Source organism: Scyliorhinus canicula, chromosome 21 (assembly GCF_902713615.1).
Source record: "Scyliorhinus canicula chromosome 21, sScyCan1.1, whole genome shotgun sequence".
Classification (NCBI taxonomy): domain Eukaryota; kingdom Metazoa; phylum Chordata; class Chondrichthyes; order Carcharhiniformes; family Scyliorhinidae; genus Scyliorhinus; species Scyliorhinus canicula.
Window position 1 is genome coordinate 6,282,961 of NC_052166.1, and position 20,669 is coordinate 6,303,629.

At 51.6% G+C, this 20,669-nt stretch overlaps 1 protein-coding gene across 1 annotated transcript in view; it reads left to right on the top strand.

Moving 5' to 3' along the window:
* The window catches only part of LOC119955620 (IQ motif and SEC7 domain-containing protein 1-like), a 51,403-nt gene that overhangs the window by 7,782 nt on the left and 22,952 nt on the right, over positions 1–20,669 (top strand). The window contains exons 2-5 of the mRNA XM_038782020.1: positions 5,551–5,821; positions 8,676–9,943; positions 16,660–16,821; positions 19,942–20,064. Of these exons, the coding sequence (XP_038637948.1) occupies positions 5,551–5,821; positions 8,676–9,943; positions 16,660–16,821; positions 19,942–20,064 (1,824 nt within the window). The remainder of the gene's footprint in view (positions 1–5,550; positions 5,822–8,675; positions 9,944–16,659; positions 16,822–19,941; positions 20,065–20,669) is intronic.

The window sequence follows — 20,669 nt, forward strand, 5'->3', positions numbered from 1 at the left end:
GGGGGGGGGGGAGGAAGAATACCGCCCATAGTGTATGTGAAGTGCAGTGTGTACATGGAGCATATGTGGAGTGCAGTGTGTGTATCTGGAGTGCGATGTGTCTCTGTCGAGGGTATATGGAGTGCCCTGGGTATGTGGAGTGCAGTGTGTGTATATGGAGTGTATGTGGAGTTGTGAGCTGTGTTGATTTCGTTGTCTGGGCCTCAGGCCAGGGGGCGGGCGGACAGGCCTGTAGCTGCTGGGCAGGGATTGGTTCTCAGACTCTGCGTGTCCCCGGCTGGGCTGTTTGATGGACTTTCTGGGAGGTTCCTGACCGGACGTTTGTTTTTCATCTTGTTTGGAAGTTAGACCTTGACCGAGGCACTGAGCTCTCTCACTCTCTGTCAATACCTTGCAGCCACTGACCGGGCTGACATTACCCCCAGTCATGGCTCGCCTGAGTATGCCGTCTATTAGCTCCGCGCTGGAGAGGGCTGTCAAACTGGAATACAGCAGGAAACACGGAAGCTGAAAGCAGCCAGCAGGGCCACGTTCTCTACGTAGGTGAAAGAGTGTGTGATGGGGGTGGGGGCTGGGTCATTACTGTGTGTGATTTGTTAGTGATTGTGGAATGCTTTGTGATTCTAGCCTTTAGGGGAGAGTGGGATAGTGAGCCAATGAGAGATAGAGGGACAGATAGGGGGAGAAAACAGAGAAGGAGAGCCAGAGAGACATAGAGGGAGAGATCGAGGGAGAAACAGATGGGTAGAGGGAGAGAGAAAAGTGAGAGAAGGATACAGAGGAGAGAAAAGGATAGAGGAAGCTACAGCGAGAGAGACAGAGAGAGAGATAATTTGAGCGAGACTTAAGGAATAGAGGGAAAGAGAGAGAAAGACAGGGAGAGAGAGAGAGAGATTGGGGGCTCGACAGGGAGGAGGAATGGGGGAGAGAGTGAGATAGAGAGGGTGATAGACAAAGAGAGATGTACAGAGAGTGACGGAGGGAGAGTCAGAAAGAGGAAGCGATAGAGAGAGAGATAGGGACTGAGATAAATCGAGAGGATGACGGAGTTAGAGACAGAATGTCAGAGCAAGCAATAGAGATAGAGATAAGTAGAGGGTGATAGAGAGTGAGACAGACAGAGAGCGAGAGAGATAGAGCGGGAAAGATTGACGAGGACGGGTCCAAGGATGAGGGGACTTCAACTCCGTGGACAGATTGGAGAAGCCAGGGCTGTTCTCTTCAGAAGAGAAGGTCGAAGGGAAATTGGATTGAAGTTTTCACAAACGGGTTAGGTGGATTGGCCATGCTAAATTGCCCGTCGTGTCCTAATAGTAAGGTTAAGGGGGGGAGTTGTTGGGTTACGGGTATAGGGTGGATGCATGGGTTTGAGTAGGGTGATCATTGCTCGGCACAACATCGAGGGCCGAAGGGCCTGTTCTGTGCTGTACTGTTCTATGTTCTATATGGAGACGTGGAAGGTTCTGGGACAGAGTACAAAGAGCGAAACTGTTCCCATTGATGAGAGGATCAGGAACCAGTCGGGGGGTGGGTGCAGAGATTGAAGGCATTCGGAGGAAGGAGCGATGGGGACAAAAGGAGAAACATTTTCACGCAACGCGTGGTTAGGATCTGGATGGCGCTGCCTGAGAGAGTGGAGGAGGCAGGATCAATCAAAGCTTTTCAAAGGCGGAATCGGGATCTTTATCTAAAAAGGGAGAATGGACAGGGTCACGGGGCAAATGGATAGCACTTTAGAATGGCCAGCATGGATTTAATGGGCCGAGTGCCCTTCTTGGACCTTGCATTATTCTACGAGTTGCCACGGGTAAGTACGTCCCTGCCAGCTAGATTTTGATCGTGAGTTGATGATTCTATGGTTCCTAGGCTTGAGACTTCTGGGGGTGGGGTGCAGAGCAGAAATTCTTTCACCGTGTACAGAGGGGACCCATGCTATTTGTCTCTGTGTCTCTTGACGTGGGAGTTAGTCAGTTCGCAATGGCTTTGCGGGAACTCCCACTCCCTGGCTTCACTGGCTAGGCCCAGCATTTATTGCCCATTCCTAATTGCCGTCATGCCTTCTTGAATCACTGCAGTCCCTGTGTGGTGTAAGTACACCACACAGCGCTGTTAGGGAGTTCCAGGATTCTGACCCAGCAACAGTGAGGGAACGGGCAATATATTTCCAGGTCGGGATGTTGTGTGTGTATGTCTGGGGGGCTCACAGAGGAAACTTGCAGGTGGTGGATGTTCCCCCTTGTCCTTCTAGTGGAAGAGGTGGCGGGTTTTGGCGGCACTGTTATCGGAGCCTTGGTGAGTTGCTGCAGTGCATCAGATGGAAACACTGCTGCCACTGTGCATAGGTGGAGAGAGATAGGGCTGTTGAGCTCTGGGTATTTGATATCAGAGAGAGAGAGAAAGAGAAGAAGCTGTGGGCAGATCGGTAAACTTATCAAAGTAATTTCCCTCCAAGTAAATATTGCGCAGACTGAAGCCATTGTTCTCGGTTCCCGCTCCAAACTCCGTTTTCATAGCGACCAACTCCATCCCTCTCCCTGGTAACACTCTGAAATGAAGCCAATTCGTTCGCAAACTCAGTTTCACGTTCGATCCCCGAGATGTGTTTCCTATCTCATATCCGCTCCATCACTCCGCCCATTGTCATCTCCGTAAGGACCCTCTGGAAACTTCAGCTCATCCCAATGTCTGCTGCTCCCCCACCCCGTGTCCCAATTCGCAGCGAGTCTCTGTTCACCCATCACCCCCTGTGCTCGCTGACCCTAGTCCGGCATTGCCTCCATTTTATCCTTGTTTTCAAATCCCACCTCACCTCCTCCCGATCTCTGTAACCTCCTCCAGCCCTACAACCCTATCTCTGTAACTTCATCCAGCCCCTACAACCCTCCCTATCTCTGTAACCTCCCCCAGCCCCTACAACCCTATCTCTGTAACTTCATCCAGCCCCTACAACCCTCTCCATCTCTGTAACTTGCTCCAGTCCCTACAACCCTCCCTATCTCTGGAACCTCCTCCAGCCCCTACAACTCTATCTCTGTAACTTCATCTAGTCCCTACAACCCTCTTCATCTCTGTAGCCTCCTCCAGCCCCTACAACCCTCCCTATCTCTGTAACTTCATCCAGCCCCTACAACACTCTCCCTCTCTGTAACCTGCTCCAGTCCCTACAACCCTCCCTATCTCTGTAACCTCCTCCAGCCCCTACAACCCTATCTCTGTAACTTCATCCAGTCCCTACCACCCTCTCCATCTCTGTAGCCTGCTCCAGCCCCTACAACCCTCCCTATCTCTGTAACTTCATCCAACCCCTACAATCCTCTCCATTTCTGTAACCTGCTCCAGTCCCTACAACCCTCCCTATCTCTGTAACCTCCTCCAGTCCCTACAACCCTATCTCTGTCACCCCCTCCAGCCCCTACAACCCTCCCAATCTCTGTAACTTCCTCCAGTCCCTAGAACCCTCCCTATCTCTGTAACCTCCTCCAAGCCCAACAACCCTCCCTATCTCTGTTAACTCCCACAACTCTCCAAGATCTCTAAAGCCTCCCAATCTCGCCTCGCGGCACTCCCCCCGATTCCCATCGCCCCAGCATTGGCCTTCAGCTGCCGGTGTGTTTGTGTGTGTGTATGTGTGTGTGTGTGTGTGTGTGTGTGTGGGGGGGGGGGGGGGGGGGGGGGGCTCTCTCTCTCTCTCTCTAAACCTCGCTCCTCAACCAAGCTTTTTAATAAATTTAGAGTACCCAATTCATTTTTTCCAATTAAGGGGAAATTTAGTGTGCCCAATCTTCACCTACCCTGCACATCTTTGGGTTGTGGGGGCGAAACCCACGCAAACACAGGCAGTATGTGCAAACTCCACAAGGACAGTGACCCAGAGCCGGGATCGAACCTGGGACCTCGGTGCCGTGAGACAGCGGGGCTAACCCACTGCGCCCACCGTGCTGCCCCTCGACCGAGCTTTTGGTCAACTGCTCCTAATATCCCCTCAATTTCATACTTTGTTTTGGGACGCCCTCTCCCCCGCTCCCACACAGGTGAAGTGCCTCCTGTCACAGCGGTCATGTAAATGTGGAGTCTGCGATATTGACCGCCTTGTTGCCTTCAACCCCTGATCCTCTCCCGGGGCGACCGAACGATTTCCGACATAGTTCATATACTTGACATTCCCAGCATGCTTTCACAATGCTTTAAGGATATTGTGCCCATGTTCCCGTGTGACGCTATCTTTGAAGGCTCGAGTCAATTGAAGTTCAAGGCCACCCTGCGAGCTTTATAATCAGAGGTGTTGAGTACAAAAGCAGCAATGGGGAGTTAAGGCTGAATCTTCGTACAGTTCCGGTTAGGCCCCAACGAGAGTTGCCACTCTGTAGGATGGATGTGAGCGTCCTCGATAGAAGGGGCACGGAGGGAGAATTACTAGAATGGTTCTCGGGAAGCAGTAGGGGAGGAGTTCTTAGTGACAGAGTTCGCTTGAGGTCACGATTGAGTGGAGGTTCGATGGAGGGTGGACAAGATTAGGACAGGGTTTGGATTAGCTCGACAAAGAAAGTCTGCTCCCATTGACTGATGGTACAAGGGTAAAGGGGCTGGGAAGACACAGATTAAAGGTTATTGTTTTGCAGGGGGGGCCGGGCCGGATGTGTGGAATAACCTTTCTCACAAAGGGAGTGGTAATGACCTGGAACTCGCTGCCCACGAGTTTGGGAAGGAAATAGAGACACTGGACAATTTCAAACTGGAAACTGGACGGGCACTCGAGGGGATTAAACGTGCTGGTCCTGCGGAGAGAGAGAGGGGGGGAGAGTGGGACCAACTGGATTGTTCGACAGAGAGTCAACACAGGCTCGAGAGGGGAGCTGAATGAGATTCTGAATGTGGTTTTACAGGATGGCGATTGTCTGCATAGGCGGGGAATCTAAAACATGGGGTGGGGTGCGCACAATCTCAGACTAAGGGGTGGTGGGCAATCGTTTAGGACTGAGATGAGGAGAAATTTCTTCATTCAAAGGGTTGTGAATATATTTAAGGTTGGGGTTAGACAGTTTTTTGGCCCCTCGAGGAATGGAGGGATATGGGGAGTTGAAGGGGAAAGGATCTGTTGTGATGGCATTGAACGGCAAAGCAGGCTCAGCGGGCTGAATGGTCATTCCCTATTTCTCGTGTTCTGAGGCAAAACAGTTCTTGGGAGCGGATGGGGGAATGGAGTTGCAGCCCAAGGTCAGCCATGTTTGCATTGAATGGCGGAAAACGATCGACAGGCTGTCTGGTCTAGTCCTGTTCCGGTTTCTTTTATTATACTATTTTCCTTCCCTGTTACTTGCTCGTAACATTCCAGGGAATGTTGGTGCCATCAGGGGTAGGCCCCAGCGGTGCTGCGAAGTCTGCATAAGGTGAGTGACGATTATTAGAGGGTGGGAAAGTTGGCGGGAAAATCGGTCGGGTAGAGAGAGTGATGGGGAAGGGGGAGGTGGGGGGCACCCACATACAGCTCCTTCTGATGCTCTGCAAGTGTTCTAACCCTTGTCTACTCTTCCAATTCTCACCATCGTCCAGCCTGGAGGCCGAGACGCAGAGCAGCGAGGGCGGAACCATCGTGGACAGCCCCTGCAGCCAAGGCCCATACAGGTGTCACATCGACTTGAAGCAGGCATCCTTCGAACACCCGGTCAGCCGTGCGCACTGCGCCGAACTCCAGTGGGCGCAGAGGGCCCGTCACCAGCCCGCCAGCTTGGCACTGCGCAAGCAGGAGGAGGAAGATGCCAGCAAACGCCCCAAGTCCCTCTCTGAGAGCTACGAGTTGTCCACAGACCTGCAGGACAAGAAGGTAGGAGAGACACTGTGGCAGTCGGATGATCGAGTAAGGTGGCGCTCCATTGGGGAATTGTTCTGCACCGTTTCGCAGTTTCAGTTACTATTAAGCTATTTTGCTGATAGGGACGGCTGGTTTTCAAACAGTCGTGCCAGATTGGCTTCAGCAGTCACAGGATGTGGAATTTTACATAACAGCCTCCTCCCACCCCCTACCTGATCTCAGCCCCTATTCATTCTCCTTCTATTCATTTCTCCCTCATATCTTTATCCACCTTTCCCCCTGCTCCTCCCTTAAACACAGCAACGCGAGACCCACATTCTACCCACTCCCGTGGGAATGAGTTCCGCATTCTCCCCACTCCCCGTGGGAGCGAGTTCCACATCCTCCCAGGTCCTTGTGGGAGCGAGTTCCACATTCTCCAGACTCCCCGTGGGAGCGATTCCCACAGACCCCCCACTCCCTGTGGGAGCGAGTTCCACATTCTCCCCACTCTGTGGAACGACGTTTCTCTACTTTTGTTTTTGAACCGTCCTTGCCCACTTCATGATGCCCTTGCTGTTGACCTTGGTCGCAAGAGGCAACTGTCACCAGTGCGACGTTCATAGCTGCGCATAGCAAGTTCCCACAGAGAGAAACAAGATAAAACAATCCAAGATGTCTGCCCCTTTATTTAGGGAAGCGGTGATTGGAGGAGGGATTAACAATAAAGCCCCAGGATACCAGCGAGAACTCTATCCCTCCCAGTCCCCGAAAGTGCGGCGCTCCTTCATTACTGACCCTCTGACAGTCCGATGACCCCCAGCACTGATGTTTCGACTGTGAAGAGCTCCCTCAACAGTGACCCTCTGACAGTGCGACATTCCCTCAGTACTGACCCTCTGAGGGCAGCACGGTGGTCTAGTGGTTAGCACAGCTGCCTCACGGCGCTGAGGTCTCAGGTTCGAGCCCGGCTCTGGGTCACTGTCCGTGTGGAGTTTGCACATTCTCCCCGTGTCTGCGTGGGTTTCGCCCCCACAACCCAAAAATGTGCAGAGTAGGTGGATTGGCCACACTAAATTGCCCCTTAATTGGAAAATATAATTGGGTAATCTAAATGTATATTTTTAAAAAGTGCTGACCCTCTGACAGTGCGCCATTCCCTCTGCACTGAAACTCCAACATTGCAGCGCCCGCTCCCTCAGAACTGACCCTCCGACAGTGCGGTGCTCCCTGATGTACGATCAATTGCACGAAGACGAGAATTGGATACAACTGAGGCTTTATTGCTCGAAGATGTATGGCCTCACACAGCTGGCAAAATTCCCTCAGTACTGACATTTATACTCCGGAGCCAGTAGGCAGGGACTGCCGACGTACCTGTAGTACAGGTCCTACCATACATCACCGAATATAGGTGCAACCATAGTTTACCACACTCCGTCAGTACTGACCCTCCAACAGTTCAGCGTTCTCTCAATACCGACACTGTGGCGCTCCCCAATGTTGACTGTGCGGTACTCTGTTTTTTCGGCTTGTATCTTCTGACTCTGAGGAGGGATAGCTAGTAGGGCTCCCCTGAGCTTGGCGAAATAGTCAAGCCTGTTCCCTGGATGAGTTCACGTGTTGCGACAGCAATGGACTGTACAACTGACACAAGTGTAAGGGGGCCATCAAGCTCCTCCTCTCGAGCCTGTTACACAGGAACAGGAGGAGACCCATTCAGTCCCCCTCTCGAGCCTGATACACAGGAACAGGAGGAGGCCCATTCAGTCCCCCTCTCGAGCCTGATACACAGGAACAGGAGGAGGCCCATTCAGCCCCTCGATTCTTTTCCATTATTCAGTCAGATCACGGCTGATTTGTATCTTAACTCCATCTACCCGCCTCGGATCCGAAACCCTTAATCCTCCCACACCCAACAAAAATCTCAATCCCGGGTTTGAAATTTCCAGTTGAACCCCCACCGCCTCCACAGCTTTATCTGTGGTGGGAAAGAGTTCCAGATTTCCATTACCCTCTGTGTGAGGAACTACTTCCTGACAACCCCCTGAACAGCCTGGCTCTCATTTTAAGGCTCTGCCCTCACCTTGGCCGGGATTCTCCCCTACCCGGCGGGGCGGGGGGTCCCGGCGTAGCGGAGTGGCGCCAACCACTCCGGCGTCGGGCCTCCCCAAAGGTGCGGAATTCTCCATGGTGGAGGCCGAGGTGGCAGTGGAAGAAAAAGAGTGCCCCCCCGGCACTGGCCCGCCCGCCGATTGGTGGGCCCTGATCGTGGGCCTGGCCACCGTGGGGGCACCCCCCGGGGTCCGATCGGCCCCTGCCCCCCCTCCCCCCCCCCCAGGACCCCGCTCCCGCCGCCAATCCCGCCGCCACCAGAGGTGGTTTAAACCACGGCGGTGGGAGAGGCTTCTCAGTGGCGGGACTTCGGCCCATCGTGGGCCGGAAAATCGCCGCAGGAGGCTCGCCGATCGGCGCATAGGGCACGCCGATCGGCGCGGCGCGATTCGTGCCCCCGCCAATTCCCGGGTGGCGGAGAATTCCGGCCACGGCGGGTGCGGGATTTTCGCCAGTCCCGGGCGATTCTCTTTGACACTCGAGGGAGTGCATGCCCGGCCTGTGCGACCTGCCCTCGGAATTTAACCCTTTCAGCCCCGGGGTGGTTCTGGGCGTATTCTCTGCAGCCCCTCTCCACATCCAATACTGGAGTGCGGAGAAGGCAACTGAACATTTGGGAATGTGTGTGCAGTGGTGTTTCTCAATGTCCGAAGTACAATTTTGTAAGTTCGGTCGGGGGGGGTGGAATTTGACGCAATTTAATCTTGCCTGTTGTCAACCTCCGTTTCTGATTCTCGTTTTCTCTCTTTTTCTCTAACCCTTTGCTCTACAGGTGGAGATGCTTGAGCGCAAGTACGGAGGATACTTCTTGAGCCGGAGAGCCGCACGCACAATACAGACTGCTTTCCGCCAGTACCGGATGAACAAGAACTTTGAGCGGCTGCGCAGCTCGCTGAGCGAGAGCCGTATGTCGCGCCGCATCGTGCTATCCAACATGCGCATGCAGTACTCCTTCGAGGAGTACGAGAAGGGGCACGGGGCCAGCTTCGAGAGCAAGCAGGCCTCAGTGCGCTCCGAACACACGGGACTGGGCTCGCGCACGCACTCAGAGCGCAGCGACCAGTTTGGGGGCCTGGACGTGGAGTCCACCACTGCGTCCAGTGACTTCACCAATGAGATCACCGAGCTGGAGGACACCTTCTCCAAGCAGGTGCGCACGTTGGCTGAGTCCATCGACGACGCACTGGGCTGCCGGCCCGTGCCTCCTGGCACAGCGGGCGAGGAGGGCGACTCCTTTGACAGCCGCAGCGAGCCCCGCCGGGTGAAGAATGAGGACTCAACTACCACCTACAGCGACGTCACCCTCTACATCGACGAGGGGGAGGCGCCGGCCTCGGCACCTGCCTCACCCCTCTCCTCGGAGCGGGCGCCCAGCTCAGAACAGGAGCTGCACCCGCACCACCACCCCCACCATCACCAAAACCTGGGAGGCAGCGGGCAGGAGTACTGGGGGGGAGCCGGGGGACAGGGTAGGGAGGCCGAGGGTGGGCGGCGGGGCCCCGGGTGCATGGAGTGCAGGGACTACCGGCGGCGGGCTGCCCACCTGCCCCTGTTGACCATCGAGCCGCCCAGCGACAGCTCAGTGGACATGAGTGACCGCTCGGACCGGGGTTCCCTCAGCCGCCAGCTGGGCTACGAGCAGGAGGTGCCTCCGCCTCCAAAGCCCGCCCCGGTGCCCATCCCAGTGCCTGTCCCGGTGCCTGTCCATCGGGCTCCTCCCCCGCCGCCCCCCATCCGCTCTCCCCTTCCCCTGCGCCCGCTGGATGCCCACCTTGCCAACAACAATGGCAATGCCAACCGGAACGGCAAGCCTGAGCCGGAGCTCTCGGACGGTGACAACGACAGTCTCAACAGCAGCGTCAACTCCAACGAGACCATCAACTGTAGCACGGGCTCCTCATCACGTGATAGTATCCGTGAGCAGACCCTCTGTAAACAGACCTACCACAAAGAAACTCGCCATAGCTGGGACTCACCTGCTCTTAATAATGACGTGATGCAGCGGCGCCAGTATCGTATCGGACTCAACCTCTTCAACAAGTAGGTCCACCCTCTATTTACCCCCTAAACCCTGCTCGCTCCACTCTCCCCCTTCCTCTCTTTCCCCTTCCCCCTCTCCCTTAGGCTCTGCCTCCCTCCATCTCTCCCTCTTTGTCTCCCTCCCCTTCATCTCCCCTCCCTCCCCTTCCTCTCCCCTTGCTCTCTTTCCTTTCTCCTCCCTCTCTCAGCTTTCCTCTCCTTCCTCCATCCCTTTCTCCTCTCCCTCTTCCTCCTTCCTCTCTCTTCCCTCTCTGTCCTTTCCTCTCCCTCCTTCCCTCTCTCTCTCTCTCTCCCTCCCTCCCTTTTACCACTTCCATGTCTTTTTCTGCTTCCTCTCTCCCTACTTCATTCCTCTCCATATCTACCTCTTACCCTCTCTCTCCCTTCCTCTGACTCCTCCTGTCTGGTGCAGGAGGGAGGGTTTCAGATTCCTGGACAATTGGAGCTCATTCTAGGGTAGGTGGGACCTCTACAAACAGGATGGTCTACACCTGGACCAGAGGGGTACTAATATCCTGGGGGGGAGGTTTGCTAATGCTCTTCGGGAAGGTTTAAACTAGTTCAGCAGGGGATTGGGAACCTGAATTGTAGCTCCAGTACACAAGAAGATGAGAGTAGTGAGGTCATGAGTAAGGTTTCAAAGTTGCAGGAGTGTACCGGCAGGAAGGAAGGTGGTTTAAAGTGCGTCTACTTCAATGCCAGGAGCATCCGTAATAAGGTGGGTGAGCTTGCGGCATAGGTTAGTACCTGGGACTTCGATGTTGTGGCCATTTCGGAGACATGGATAGAGCAGGGCGAGGAATAGTTGTTGCAGGTGCCGGGGTTTAGATATTTCAGTAAGCTCAGGGAAGGTGATAAGAGAGGGGGAGGAGTGGCATTGTTAGTCAAGGACAGTATTACGGTGGCTGAGAGGACATTTGATGAGGACTCTAATACTGAGGTAGTATGGGCTGAGTTAAGAAACAGGAAAGGAGAGGTCACCCTGTTAGGGGTTTTCTATAGGCCTCCGAAAAGTTCCAGAGATGTAGAGGAAAGGATTGCAAAGATGATTCTGGATAGGAGTGAAAGAAACAGGGTAGTTGTTATGGGGGACTTTAACTTTCCAAATATTGACTGGAAACACTATAGTTCGAGTACTTTAGATGGGTCAATTTTTCTCCAATGTGTGCAGGAGGGTTTCCTGATGCAGTATGTAGATAGGCCAACAAGAGGCGAGGCCATATTGGATTTGGTACTGGGTAATGAACCAGAACAGATGTCAAATTTGGAGGTAGGTGAGCACTTTGGTGATAGTGACCACAATTCGATTAAGTTTACTTTAGCGATGGAAAGGGATAGGTATATACAGCAAGGCAAGAGTCATGTCTGGGGGAAAGGCAATTATGATGCGATGAGGCAAGACTTGGGATGCATCGACTGGAGAGGAAAACTGCAGGGGATGGCACAATGGAAATGTGGAGCATGTTTAAGGAACAGCTACTGCGTGTCCTTGATAAGTATGTACCTGTTAGGCAGGGAGGAAGTGGTCGAACGAGGGAACTATGGTTTACTAAAGCAGTTGAAACACTTGTCAAGAGGAAGAAGGAGGCTTATGTAAAGATGAGACGTGATGGTTCAGTTAGGGTGCTTGAGAGTTATAAATTAGCTAGGAAGGCTCTAAAGAGAGAGCTAAGAAGAGCCAGGCGAGGACATGAGAAGTCTTTGGCAGGTAGGATCAAGGATAACCTTAAAGCTTTCTATAGATATGTCAGGAATAAAAGAATGACTAAGGTAAGAGTAGGGCCAGTCAAGGACAGTAGTGGGAACTTGTGCGTGGAGTCCGAGGAGATAGGAGGGTGTAGAAGGATGGGTTAGTAAATTTGCAGATGACACGAAGGTCGGTGGAGTTGTGGATAGTGCTGAAGGATGTTATAGGTTACAGAGGGACATAGATAAGCTGCAGAGCTGGGCTGAGAGGTGGCAGATGGAGTTTAATGCGGAAAAGTGTGAGGTGGTTCACTTTGGAAGGAGTAACAGGAATGCAGAGTACTGGGCTAATGGCAAGATTCTTGGTAGTGTAGATGAACAGAGAGATCTCGGCATCCAGGTACATAAATCCCTGAAAGTTGCCACCCAGGTTAATAGGGCTGTTAAGAAGGCATATGGATTGCTAGCCTTTATCAGTAGGGGGATTGAGTTTCGGAGCCACAAGGTCATGCTGCAGCTGTACAAAACTCTGGTGTGGCCGCACCTGGAGTACTGCGTGCAGTTCTGGTCACCACATTATAGGAAGGATGTGGAAGCTTTGGAAAGGGTTCAGAGGAGATTTACTCGGATGTTGCCTGGTATGGAGGGAACGTCTTACGAGGAAAGGCTCAGGGACTTGAGGTTGTTTTCGTTAGAGAGGAGAAGGCTGAGAGGTGACTTAATAGAGACATATAAGATAGTCAGAGGGTTAGATAGGGTGGACAGTGATAGTCTTTTTCCTCGGATGGTGATGACCAACACGAGGGGACATAGCTTTAAATTGAGGGGTGGTAGATATAGGACAGATGTCAGAGGCAGTTTCTTTACTCAGAGAGTAGTAGGGGTGTGGAACGCCCTGCCTGCAACAGTAGTAGACTCGCCAAATTTAAGGGCATTTAAGTGGTCACTAGATAGACATATGGATGAAAATGGAATAGTGTAGGTCAGATAGGCTTCAGATGGTTTCACGGGTCGGCGCAACATCGAGGGCCAAAGGGCCCGTACTGCGCTGTAATGTTCTATGTTCTATGAGAGGTGCTAAATGAGTATTTTTCATCTGTATTCACACAGGAAAAAGACAAAGTTGTCGAGGAGAATACTGAGATACAGGCTACTAAACTAGAAGGGCTCGAGGTTCATAAGGAGGAGGTGTTAGCGATTCTGGAAAGTGCGAAAATAGGTCCCCTGGGCCGGATAGGATTTATCCTAGGATTCTCTGGGAAGCTAGGGAGGAGATTACTGAGCCTTTGGCTTTGATCTTTAAGTCATCTTTGTCCACAGGAATAGTGCCAGAAGACTGGAGGATAGCAAATGTTGACCCCTTGTTCAAGAAGGGGAGTAGAGATAACCCCGGTAACTACAGACCAGTGAGCCTTACTTCTGTCGTGGGAAAAGTCTTGGAAAGGTTTATAAGAGATAGGATGCATAATCATCTGGAAAGGAATAATTTGATTAGAGATAATCAACATGGTTTTGTGAAGGATAGGTCGTGCCTCACAAACCTCATTGAGTTCTTCGAGAAGGTGACCAAACAGGTGGATGAGGGTAAAGCAGTTGATGTGGTGTATATGGATTTCAGTAAAGCGTTTGATAAGGTTCCCCACGGTAGGCTATTGCAGAAATACAGAGGCATGGGATTCAGGGTGATTTAGCAGTTTGGATCAGAAATTGGCTAGCTGATAGAAGACAAAGGGTGGTGGTTGATGGGAAATGTTCTGACTGGTGTCCAGTTACTAGTGGTGTACCCCACAAGGATCTGTTTTGGGGCCGCTGCTGTTTGTCATTTTTATAAATGACCTGGAGGAGGGCGTAGAAGGATGGGTGAGTAAATTTGCAGATGACACTAAAGTTGGTGGAGTTGTAGACAGTGCAGAAGGATGTTACATGTTACAGAGGGACACAGATAAGCTGCAGAGCTGGGCTGACAGGTGGCAAATGGAGTTTAATGCAGAAAAGTGTGAGGTAATTCATTTTGGAAGGAATAACAGGAAGACAGAGTACTGGGCTAATGGTAAGATTCTTGGTAGTGTGGACAAGCAGAGAGATCTCGGTGTCCATGTCCATAGATCCCTGAAAGTTGCCACCCAGGTTGAGAGGGTTGTTAAGAAGGCATATGGTGTGTTAGCTTTTATTGGTAGAGGAATTGAGTTTCGGAGCCATGAGGTCATGTTGCAGTTGCACAAAACTCTGGTGCGGCCGCATTTGGAGTATTGCGTGCAGTTCTGGTCGCCACATTATCGGAAGGATGTGGAAGCATTGGAAAGGGTACAGAGGAGATTTACAAGGATGTTGCCTGGTATGGAGGGAAGATCTTATGAGGAAAGGCTGAAGGACTTGAGGCTGTTTTCGTTAGAGAGAAGAAGGTTAAGAGGTGACTTAATTGAGGCATACAAGATGATCAGAGGATCAGATAGGGTGAACACTGAGAGCTTTTTTCCTCAGATGGTGATGTCCAGGACGAGGGGACATAGCTTTAAATTGAGGGGAGATGGATATAGGACAGATGTCAGAGGTAGATTCTTTACTCAGAGAGTAGTAAGGGCGTGGAATGCCCTGCCTGCAACAGTAGTGGACTCGCCAACACTAAATGCATTCAAATGGTCATTGGATAGGCATATGGACAAAAAGGGAATAGAGGGACTTTAGAGGGGTTTCACAGGACGGCGCAACATCGAGAGCCGAAGGGCCTGTACTGCGCTGTAATGTTCTATGTCTCTCTCTCTCTCCCCCCTCATCTCCCATTCCCACCTCTCACCTTCCATCTCCCTCTTTCCCTCTCTTGCTCCCTCTTCACTTTCGCACATCACCTTTCTCTCTATCTATGCCTTGCCTCCTCCTACTCTCCTGCACCGATACCTCTTGCATACTCCCTCATTCCATCTCTGTCTGTCTGCCTCTCTCTGCCCTTCCCTCCTTTCCATCCTGTCTCTCTCTCCCACCCGTTTTCTCCCTCCCTCTCTTCTCCCCACTTCTCTCTCACCCTCTGTCTCTCTCCCCCTTCTCCCTCTTTCTTCCTCCCTCCCCTCCCACAATAATCCTCTCCGCATGCCTTTGCGACATTGCATCTGTTGAGCCACACAGCGCAGGCCATGTTCAAGGCTCGTCAATAATCTTAACAAGAGGGGGAAAACAACCATTTCCCAAAACCCCAACATTCAGGCTCCCTGGGATCAGCAAGGTCGCTTGGGAGAGGTGGGGGAGTGAGGGGTGGGGGGGGCAGACAAATAAACAGGACCAGGAGGCCATTCAGTCCCTCGGGCCAGCTCTCCCCATTAGATACCATCATGGCTGATCTGCCTCAACTCTACTTTCCCTGCCCTCCCTGTCCCTTGCTTCCCTCAGTGCCATAGAAACATAGAAAATGGGAGCAGGAGGAGGCCTTTTCACCCTTTGAGCCTTCTCTACCATTCATTATAGTCATGGTTGATCATCCAACTCAATAGCCTAATCCCACCTTCCTCCCATATCCATTGATTCCCTTCACCAGATTTTTTTTTAAAATTTAGAATTTAGAGTACCCAATTCTATTTTTTCCAATTAAGGGGCAAGTTAGCCTGGCCAATTCACCTACCCTGCACATCTTTGGGTTGTGGGGGTGAGACGCATGCAGACATGGGGAGAATGCGCAATTTGCACCACTGCGCCACCATGCCACCCCGCTTCACTAGATCTAACTGCTTCTTGAAAATATCCAACTGTGTCTGAAAATCTACTGCAGTCTCTGCCCCAAATATACTCGATGACCGAGCTTCCTCTGGGAGTCGAGAATTCCAAAGATTCCCAACCCTCAGAGCGAAGAGGTTTCTCCTCATCACAATACAAAATGGCCCTCTGATCCTGAGATATATGATCCCCCTCATCTCAGGAAACAGCCTGGTGAACCCGGACTTTTGAAATTGGTTGAACTGTGACATGACATCTAGCCTGCCCTAGAGTGCCCGTGGGCAGCACGATAGCACAGTGGTGAGCATTGTTTTTTCACAGTGCCAGGGTCCGAGGTTTAGTTCCCGGCTTGGGTCACTGTCTGTGCAGAGTCCGCACGGTCTCCCCGTGTCTGCGTGGGTTTCTTTCGGGTGCTCCGGTTTTCTCCCACAAGTCCCGAAAGACGTGCTGTTAGGTGAATTAGACATTCTGAATTCTCCCTCAGTGTACCCGAACAGGCATCGGAGTGTGGCGACTAGGGGCTTTTCACAGTAACTTCATTGCAGTGTTAATGTGAGCCTACTTGTGACACGAATAAAGGTTATTATTATTAGTCATCAAAAACTCAGTTTAGTCATCACAGAGGAGTTCAGGACAGAGAGTTAAATCTAAAGGTTTATTGCCACGGTATATACAAGTAACAGTCCCAGTCCCGGCTGGGACTATGCAGCTCGGCTCCTACCTGGGCCCGGCTTTTAATGTCCCAAGTTAACTATCCCGCTGCTGGGCCTCCACCCCTCAGTGGGGGGGAGCGCTCATACCCCACGAGGCTCACGGAAAGATTCATTCGGTCATCCTCGTAGGGATTACAACACTAGGCTTCGGATTTCCCTGGATTTGGTAGGTTCGGGGGGGGGGTGTGGGGGGAGTGATTTGATGGAAGTTTATGAGATATTCAGATCTGGTCGAGAGAAACTATTTCTCGCTGGTTGGGGAGTATCTGGCACGAGGGGCAGGATTGGGGGTGGGTGGGGAGGAGGGAGGTGGACAGAGTCTAGAAACGAGAGGCCGAGCTTTCAGCAGTGAAATGAGGAAACGCGTTGACACAAAAAGGGTGCTAAGAGTCTGAAACTCTCTCCCACAAAAGGCAATTGATGCTGGGTCAGTTAATTTTAAATCTGTGAGATTGAGAGAGATGGGCTATGGGGGTGAAAGCAGAACACAGTTCAGACATTATCTCAAGAGAGGCTGAATGAGGCTCCTCCTGTTCCTGTGTGAAAGGTACGGTGTGAATCCGGAGCATGAACCTCAAAACATTGTCTCTTTTCTTCCTCTCCCAAATGCCACAGGAAGCCAGAAAAGGGGATCCAGTACCTGATTGAGCGAGGCTTCGTGGCAGACACGCCGATTGGCGTTGCGCGCTTCATCCTCGAACGCAAGGGCCTCAGTCGGCAGATGATTGGGGAGTTCCTAGGGAACCGTCAGAAACAGTTCAACAGAGATGTGCTGGAGTAAGTATTGTCTGAAATCTTCATTCAAATATTGTAACCCACACTGGCAAAACTTTCTGTCCCATATCCTTGACCCACCAGTCCCACCTCATTGATAAAAGCATCGACCTGTTATAGCCTCTGAATAGACTTTCATTTTCTCTCCTCCCTTTATCGCAGTGAAAAGTCCTCGAGGTGCTTCACAGGAGCCTTACTCAGACAGAATCTGACCCTGAGCTACATTAGGGACAGGTGACCAAAAGCTCGGTCAAAGAGGTCGGTTTTTAAGAAGCGTGGTGGTGGTGGAGGTGGTGGCCGGGGGCGGGGTTGTTGGGTTGGTGACAGGTTTAGGAAGAGAATTCCTCCCTATCTCCGCAACCCCCGCCCCCACCCATCTCAGGCAGCTGAAGGCATGTCCATCAATGTTGAGGCTTGAGGAGGTTACCTAGATAGGGAGGGTGTAGGGGCTGGAGGGAGTATGGCGATAGGGAGGAAGTAAGGAGAGGTTTGCTAACACAATTGAGCATTTTAAACTGGGATTGTGTCAGACTCCCAGGAACCAGCATAGGATGAGTGAGCACAGTGTGGGGTGGATGTACAGAGCATAATGGCTCTGGTAGAGGGTACTGAGGAAACAGCACAGATAGTGGCTTTTAGTGTGAAGGGTTGCTTGGGTGTGGGTTTCGCTGGCTAGGCAACATTTATTGCCCCTTAACCTTGTCAAAGGCTTTACTGAAGTCCATGGAGAAACATCCACTGTCCTTCCTTCATCAAACATCTTTGTCACTTCCTCAAAAAACTTGATCAAGTTAGCGAGATATGACCTCCCCTTCACAAAAACCATTCTGTTTATCACTAATACGTCAGTTTGTTTCCAAATGTGATTAAATCCTGTCCCTAAGAAACTTTTCCAAAAATTCCACATCACTGACGTAAGGCTCAACGGCCTAGAATTTGCTGGATTATCCCTTCTACCCTTCTTAAACAAAGGAACTTCATTGGCTATTCTCCAGTCCTCTGGGACGTTACCGGTAGCTGGTGAGGATACAAATTTCTGTCAAGGCCCCAGCAATTTTCTCCCTTGCCTCCCTCAGTACTCTGGGGTCGATTCTGTCACCATTTTTTTGACATTGACATGACCAGAATATCGACACACCCTTCCCTAGACTCATCGTCCACAAAGTCCTTGGGCTGGATTCTCAGTCAGCGGGATCCTCTTTCGCCGGCAGCACACTCACTCCCAACGGCTTGGGGATGACCACAATGGGAAGCCCCATTGGCTGGCTGCCAGGATGTAGAATCCCACTGCCGGTTCTGGTGGATCCCCTTCCAACGCCCCCCCATCTTTGGTGGATACTGATGCAAAGTACTCATTTAGAACCTTGCCCATTTCCTCTGGCTCCACACATAGATTCTGTCCCCTGACCTTGAGTGGGCCAACCCTTTTCTTGGCTACCCTCTTGCTCTTTATATATGTTTGAAAGACTCCCACGTTCGATGTTGATTTACGCTCAAACAGCTGCCCTCAATCTTAATTCTTCAGTCCCTGCCTGACTTTGTTGAAATTAGATATCCCCCAATTTTTATTTTTTTAAATTACTTTATCATAGTAACAAAGCCAGGGCTCAGAGTGTGGACAGGGGAAAGCCGCTAATCCAGCTCCTTGCCTGCTTCAAAAACCAATTCAAATTCAAATTGAATCCAATTCATGGTCCCCACAAGAGAAATACCAGATCCAGGCATTACAACTGACCGTACGCTTATCTTAGCCAAAATGCCGAGAAGCGATGACATCCTCCAATTTAGCACTTCACCCGAGGACTACTCTTATCCTTATCCATGAGTACCTTAAAACTTACTGAATTATGGTCACTATTCCCAAAATGCTCCCCTGCTGAAACTTCAATCAACTGGCCGGGCTCAGTCCCCAGTACCAGATCCAGTACAGCCATCTCTAGTTGGACTATTTACATATTGTTTCAAGAAACCCTCCTGGCTGCTCCTTACAGATTCTGTCCCATCCAAGACTCTAGCACTAAGTGAGTCCCAGTCAATATAGGGGAAGTTAACATCACCCACCACAACAAAACTGTTGCTTTTACATCTTTCCAAAATCTATCTACATATCTGCTCCTCCCACTGGCTATTGGGCGCCTGTAGAAAACCCACAACATTGTGATTATATTTCCAAGATGGAATGGTGTGGAGGGCTCAGAGGAGGGCTCGAAGACGGTGAGTGTTACTCATGGTGTCTGCTGCCCTTGTCTTTCTAGGTGGTTAAGGTGGCGGGTTTTGGCAGCACTTGTTGAAGGAGCCTTGGCGAGTGGCTGCAGTGCATCTTGTAGACAGTACACACGGCTGCCACTATGCATCGGTGCGTGGAGGGAGTGGATGTTGAAGGTGGTAGTTAGTGGGTCGATCAAGTGGGGAGGACTGCTTTGTTCTGGATGGTGTCGAGCTTCTCGAGTGTTGTTGGAGCCGCGCTCATCCAGGCGAGTGGGAGAGTCCATCACACTCCTGACTTGTGCCTTGTAGCTGATGGACAGGCTTTGTTGGAGAGTCAGGAAGTGAGTTACTCTCCGTAGGATTACCAGCCTCTGACCTGCTCTGACAGCTACAGTATTTATATGGCTGGGTCCAGTTCAGTTTCTGGTCAATGGGTAGCATGATGGTTAGCATAAATGCTTCACAGCTCCAGGGTCCCAGGTTCGATTCCCGGCTGGGTCACTGTCTGTGTGGAGTCTGCACGTCCTCCCCCTGTGTGCGTGGGTTTCCTCCGGGTGCTCCGGTTTCCTCCCACAGTCCAAAGATGTGCGGGTTAGGTGGATTGGCCATGCTAAATTGCCCGTAGTGTCCTAATAAAAGTAAGGTTAAGGGGAGGGTTGTTGGGTTACGGGTATAGGGTGGATACGTGGGTTTGAGTAGGGTGATCATGGCTCGGCACATCATTGAGGGCCGAAGGGCCTGTTCTGTGCTGTACTGTTCTATGTTCTAATGGTAGCCCCTCAGAATGTTCATAGTGGTTGGGGGAGTGGGATTCAGATATGGGGCCTCTTGTCAAATGGAAACAGTAATCCCTCGTGTATGGGACACCCTCTCTTTCACCCTCTGCCTGCCTAATTTATGCTTTCCTGCCCTCAGCTGTGTTGTGGACGAGATGGATTTTGGAGGAATGGAGCTGGATGAGGCTCTTCGTAAGTTCCAGTCCCACATCCGCGTACAGGGAGAGGCCCAGAAAGTGGAGCGGCTGATTGAATCATTCAGGTAGGTGTCCTATGTGGGGAGGGGAACTGGGGAAGGGCAATTTATGGCAGTGAGGGGATTGCGATGTGGGGGGATCTGCTTCATTGATGTTTGCGGGCAACATTTTGCACTCCTCGTGGTAATGGACTGTTCGAACCACTCCCTCCTGGGTCCTCCATCAACAGTGTGGGGGGTCGATGTAACTAGCTCCCCCCTCCCCCAACCACAGGGTCTCACCCATGAGATCACAGGAACATCAAAATTAGAAGCGGGAGGAGGCCGTTCTCTGGCCCTCGAGTCCTACTTCCCTGTTCGATAAGATCATCTCTGATTTGATCGGGGCCTCAACTACACTTTCCTGTCCCTCCCTCCATGACTCTTGATCCCTGTCTAATTCGGCTTTGAATATATATATATATTCAATGAGCCGCAACCCCACTGCTGTCTGGGGAGGAGGGGGGAATTTCACAGACTGACCCCCCCTCTCAGAGAAGAAATTCCTCCTCATCTCTGTCTTCAATAGGAGACCCCCCTTATTCTCCCACTGTGCCGCCCCCAAAGTTCGAGATTACCCCCCCCCCCCCCCCCCCCCCCCCCATGAGGGTGGAAATATCCTCTCAGCATCC